The sequence below is a fragment of the Phascolarctos cinereus genome, unplaced genomic scaffold (assembly GCF_003287225.1).
Source record: "Phascolarctos cinereus isolate Bilbo 61053 unplaced genomic scaffold, phaCin_HiC Scaffold_4;HRSCAF=312, whole genome shotgun sequence".
Taxonomy (NCBI): domain Eukaryota; kingdom Metazoa; phylum Chordata; class Mammalia; order Diprotodontia; family Phascolarctidae; genus Phascolarctos; species Phascolarctos cinereus.
In genome coordinates this window covers 700,237,906-700,242,971 of record NW_027555847.1, presented here as the reverse complement: position 1 = coordinate 700,242,971, position 5,066 = coordinate 700,237,906, and the positions used below count along the sequence as shown (strand labels likewise).

Here is a 5,066-nt window from a genome sequence, read left to right as displayed (position 1 = left end):
GTCCCATCATTGTGCTTGTTTGCTGCCAACCCTCTGAGGACCTCCACATCCTAGAATCTTGAGTTCTCATCAGGGCTCAGTTATGGATCCCCCTCCTCTACAAGGCCTTGTCTCATCTCCCCTCTCCACTGCCATCTGCTAATGCTCTCCCCTCATCTCCAAGTCTTAGGTAATTTTATTTTGTTTGGTTTTGTCCATGAGGCTAGGGAACTCACAGTGTGGAAACAGGTTGGTATTTCATTTCATAGACCTCGTGCTAGAAAGGACCTCAGAAGTCATGTATTCCATCCCACTCACTTTACAAATGAGGAAACTGAGGCCAGGGAGGGGACATGACTTGCCCAAGGTGACCTAAATGTTAAGTCTCAGAGATGGAATTTCAACCCAGGGCCTCCAACTTCAGAGCTGGCAATATATAAACATCTTATTGAAGAGTGGCCCGAGAGGCTTAGGTAGCATGGTGCCTGATCCATAGTAGGTGCTTAATAAATGCTGACTGACTGACTGACTGGGGTTGCGTAGCTGAGCATGGGGTCAGGGTAGGACTGCCCCGATCTGGTATATCCATTCCACCACACTGACTCTCCCTTGTATTGAAGCTGTATATGTTTTGTACTGACTTCTTTAGGAGAATGTAACCTCTCTGAGGACAGGGATCATTTCTTTGTTGTCTCTCTATCCATCACACAGTGCCAACCAGGCAGTAGGATGTGTGATCATGGACCTAGCTCAGGGCTTCTTGATCTTGTGTCCTGGATCTCTTGGGCAGATGGACTGGAGAAGTCTGCAGACCTCCTCTCAAAATCAGGTTTTTAAATAATTGTTTTTAAGGCAATTGGGCTTAAGTGACTTGCCCAGGGTCACAAAGCTAGTAAGTGTCAAGTGTTTGGCTTGGGGCCGGATTTGAACTCTGGTCCTCCTGACTTCGGGCGGGTGCTCTATCCACTGAGCCACCTAGCTGCCCCTAGATTTTTAAATAATTAAAGGCAATTTTAGAGTTCAGTTTGAGCTTAATATAGATACCATTTTTTCCCCATACAAGTTGACATCTCCCCTTCTTCCCTCTGAAATCTATCCACAGGCCCCAATCTAGAGCTGGAAGGGCCCTCTGAGGCCATCTGGTTTAACCCCCTCATTTTACAGATGAGGAAACTGAGGCAGTGACTCGCACAGGTAGTGTCATAGGTAGCATTTAAGTACTTGGACTCCAGAGTCAGTGCTCTAGAAAGAACTTGGCACAGTGCTAGGCAAACAGTAAGTGCCTAATAAGTGCCTATGGATTGATTCCACCATAAAACGCTGTTTCCTTGTCCTCAGATAGCTGAAGTAATAACAATAAAAACCAACATTTATATAGTGGTTTGTGAAACACTTTACAAACATCATCTCATTTTATATTCCAAATAACCCAAACAAATGTTATCTCCATTCTACAGATAAGGAAAAGGAGGCAGACAGAGGTTAAGTGAATTTGCTCAGGGTCACACAGTCAGTGAAAGTCTGAGGCTGGCTTTAAATTCAGGTTATCCTGACTCCAGTGGGCAGCTAGATGGCGCCAGAGTGCAAAGAGTGCCAGGCCTAAAGTCAGGAAGATTCATTTTCCTGAGTTCAAATGTGTGACCTCAGATACTTACTAGCTGTGTGGCCCTGGGCAAGTCACTTCACCCTACTTGGACCTGGAGAAGGAAATGGCAAACCACTGCAGTATCTCTGCCAAGAAAACTCAAACAGGGTCACAAAGAGTTGAGCATGACTGACATGACTGGACTGAACTTCCTGCTTTGCAGCCCAGCCCTGTACCAACTCGCTAAAGGCTTGAACTGAATTGAAAACCTTCTGTCAGTCACTTCTACACCCCATGAGGTTTCAACAGGACTTTAGTGGAAGTGATATGCATTCATTTTTAATTAAAAAAGAAACTGGACGCATCGCCATCTTCCTAGCAGAGCCTGGTGTCTTGCGGGGAGGAGAGGGGCTGATGGCCTTGCCTTCTGCTGGACTGTTACGAGTGCGTACAGAAATGAAAGGGCCCTGTGAAGCCGGGGGCTTGTGCCTAGCCGACCTCTCTATCCACTGAACTACCCTGAACCTCCAGCTCTTTGGCCTGGGCCTTCTCCATCTTCCTCCAGAAGCAAATCCCCACAAAGGCAATAGGCGTGAGCAGCAGGGCAGTGGCCATCAGGAGCCAGAACAAGGCAGCCAGCTTCGGGTGGATGGCCCTGACCTTGGGGGAGGGACCACTGTCCAGGCTGCCGCCTTGGCCCTGGGATTCACAAGTGGGCGGGCTGTAGCCGTAATCACAGTGACAGTTTTTGAGGTTGTTGCAGACCCCCCTCTCATGACATCTGACCAGGCTGCAGTCATGGTGGAGCGTGGCCTCAGCATCCACGCATGACTGGTTGATACAGATCTTCCAGGGGCCGCACGAGGTGCCATCTTTTACTGAGCCATCATTGGGGACGTCCAGGGCATTGTGAAGATCCGCCCCCCAGCACCATGTGTCTTCCATGCGGAACTGGATGAAAGCATGGTGGCTCTTTATATGGGGAAGCCTCTGCACATTCTCACAGTACAAGCTCCCGCACATGATGTCCTTGGGTTGGCACTTAATGAAGACCCTGACTGGCCCTTGCCACTTGCTGCCACAGTTCCCAAACCGGTCACCACGGGTGTTCATGTGATAGCAGCGGGCTGGAGCGGCTCTGGAGCCCTCACCAAACACCTCCACACACTGGCTCTGCAGGCTCCTGCACCGCCCCTGGTAGCAGTAACCTCCGCCACTGCACGGGGTGCCATCTTGCTTGTAGGTGTCAGGCTGGCACCACATGGAGCTGCCATTACAGTATTCGGGGAGGTCACACTCATCCACGCTGGGACGACAGGGTGTGGCTGCCTTCAGAAACTTGCACTTTCTGCAGCACGCTCCAAAACCGCAGTCTGAGCCTTTCTTCAGCCGGCAGGAGGGCAGGCAGCACGGGTCCTTCATGCAGGCGTGCTGACTGCCGCAGTCACATGCCTCCCCTTCCTCCACAATCTTGTTCCCGCAGTACTGCCTTCCAAAGGGGCTCCTCGGCTCTGGCTTGTTGTACAGGCAGCCCCCTTGGCCCCTGCCCAGCTTCTCATAGAAGTTTTCCACACTGCAGTTGCTGAAGCTCCCCTCCGGGGTGATGGACACGTGCATGGAACAAAGGAGCGAATCTGGGCAGGTGCAGCCTGGATGATCATGCTTCATGCCCAGGTTGTGGCTCAGCTCATGGGCCAGGAGGGCTGCAAATCGAGGCACGTCTTCGTGATGGAAGACCTCCACACCTGTCATGTTCCCAGAGGTGCAGATGCTCCCCACAAACGCCTGGCCTTGGTGGCTCCCGAGATCCTGCCCAGTGACCAGGTGAGCAGCATCATACCTTGCCCTTTTGGGCAGTTCTGAAGCTTGCCATCGGTTAAAGCCATAGAGTGTTTCTTGCAGGTCCCAAGAGATCTGCACCAAGTCCCTCTCAGACCAGATCTCCACCCCGGCCAACACTACTTCCAAGTTGATCTGCTTCATGCGTTGGTTGACCAGAGTGAGGACATCCACGAGTGTCTGAGCGGTCGTGGTCACGTTCCTGTCCCACATCTGGAACCGAATGTTGTCTACCACCATAAAGATCTCCAAGTACTTAGTCTGTGACCAGGCATAGGGGAAGTGTGCTGGGGAGAGTTCCCTCGGGCCAAGGCCTTTCATGCTTGCCCAGAACTCGTGGCTTTCCCTCTCCTTGACCCCACAGGCATCACGTGATACCTTAGACAAGCGATACACAGCGTGTTCAAATTTTTTGGAGGATTTCACTGGCAGGATGCCAAAGGCAATCGTCTGGATGATAAGGATTCCCTTGAGTCCTGAGCAGGTACTGATGGATGCGGAGGACCCCTGGTCACCTACTAGGTACCCGTCATAGTAGCAATCATCTTGAATAAAAGGCATGTCCAGGCCTGGGATCCCACTGGAGTAGGTATAGACTGGGAAATTCTGGACAGAGAGCCCTCTTTTCTGCTTCAGGCTAATAACATGCCAACTCCCTTTCATAAGGAATGAATAGTGCATTTTCTCTGGCTGGTCTTCTCTCCTCCAGCTCACCAATCTCCTGGGGATGATGATTTCATAGAAAGAGAAATACACTGATCTCTGAATGCAGTACATGCCTGGAAGAAAGAGCTCCACCAACAGTAAGAAGACCCCCAACTTGACATGGGAGGGACTGGGTACAAATCCCAAGCTTTCCATCTGGGGACCCCTGGATGCAAACTCTTTCTGCTCCTCATCCATGGCCTCTTGACTCTCCAGGAGGGAGCATAGCTGGAGACGCAGCCACGGATATGACCTGAGAGAGGCAGTTAATGATACTGGACCTCTGTCCTTCAGCACCTTGACTCAGCCCCCGGTCCTCTGGGTGACATGGCCCTATCTCACCCCCAAGTCTATATAAGCTGCGTGCAGAAGAGTTGGCTCTCACCCCCAGAGAATCCCCAGGCTCTCAGATGACCCACTTCTCTGCCGATGACCCTAACACAGGATCTGCTTTTGTGATATCCCTATGGCAACAGCAACCAGGGCTCTTTGGATCTCCTCCCTGAATGAGCTCCTTCTGTCCTTACAGTGGGGGTTTTATCACAGTACCCTAGCCTTGGATGGGACCCAGTGTCAAAATAAAAATCATGTCTCCTCCCCTTATCCCTCAGAACCATGGAAACCCCCTCCCCCACCACTCAACCATCCGTTGCTCTGCTGGCTTTGAATCCAACAGTTCCAGAGGTGGGGGCCGTAGGTGTGAATGGGAATAGAGCTCTGCTCTATTTCCCAAAGCAAGACCACTCCCTGGTCTGTTCCCTTGTGTTTCCCTCTGGCGCACAGCCTCCTTTCTGGGCCATCGATGGACTGATGACCTTGGACCTTGTCTAAACCAGAGCAGCCTGGCCGTACGCTAGCCTTCTCACAAGGGACCAAGTTCTGTTATGGAGATGGCCTCCAAAGCAGCACGGAACTAACCACTTCCCTGTCCCACTCTCTCCTCCTCCCACTGAAATTC

The 5,066-nt window shown here is 51.4% G+C and overlaps 1 protein-coding gene across 1 annotated transcript; it reads right to left on the bottom strand.

Annotated features, from left to right (window-relative positions):
- Nucleotides 1–1,859: 1,859 nt before the first annotated feature.
- Nucleotides 1,860–4,862, bottom strand: LOC110203878 (disintegrin and metalloproteinase domain-containing protein 1-like). The gene has a single exon (XM_020980277.2). It carries the CDS (start codon nucleotides 4,304–4,306, stop codon nucleotides 2,054–2,056), a length of 2,253 nt encoding a protein of 750 aa, XP_020835936.1. The 5' UTR covers nucleotides 4,307–4,862; the 3' UTR covers nucleotides 1,860–2,053.
- Nucleotides 4,863–5,066: the final 204 nt, after the last annotated feature.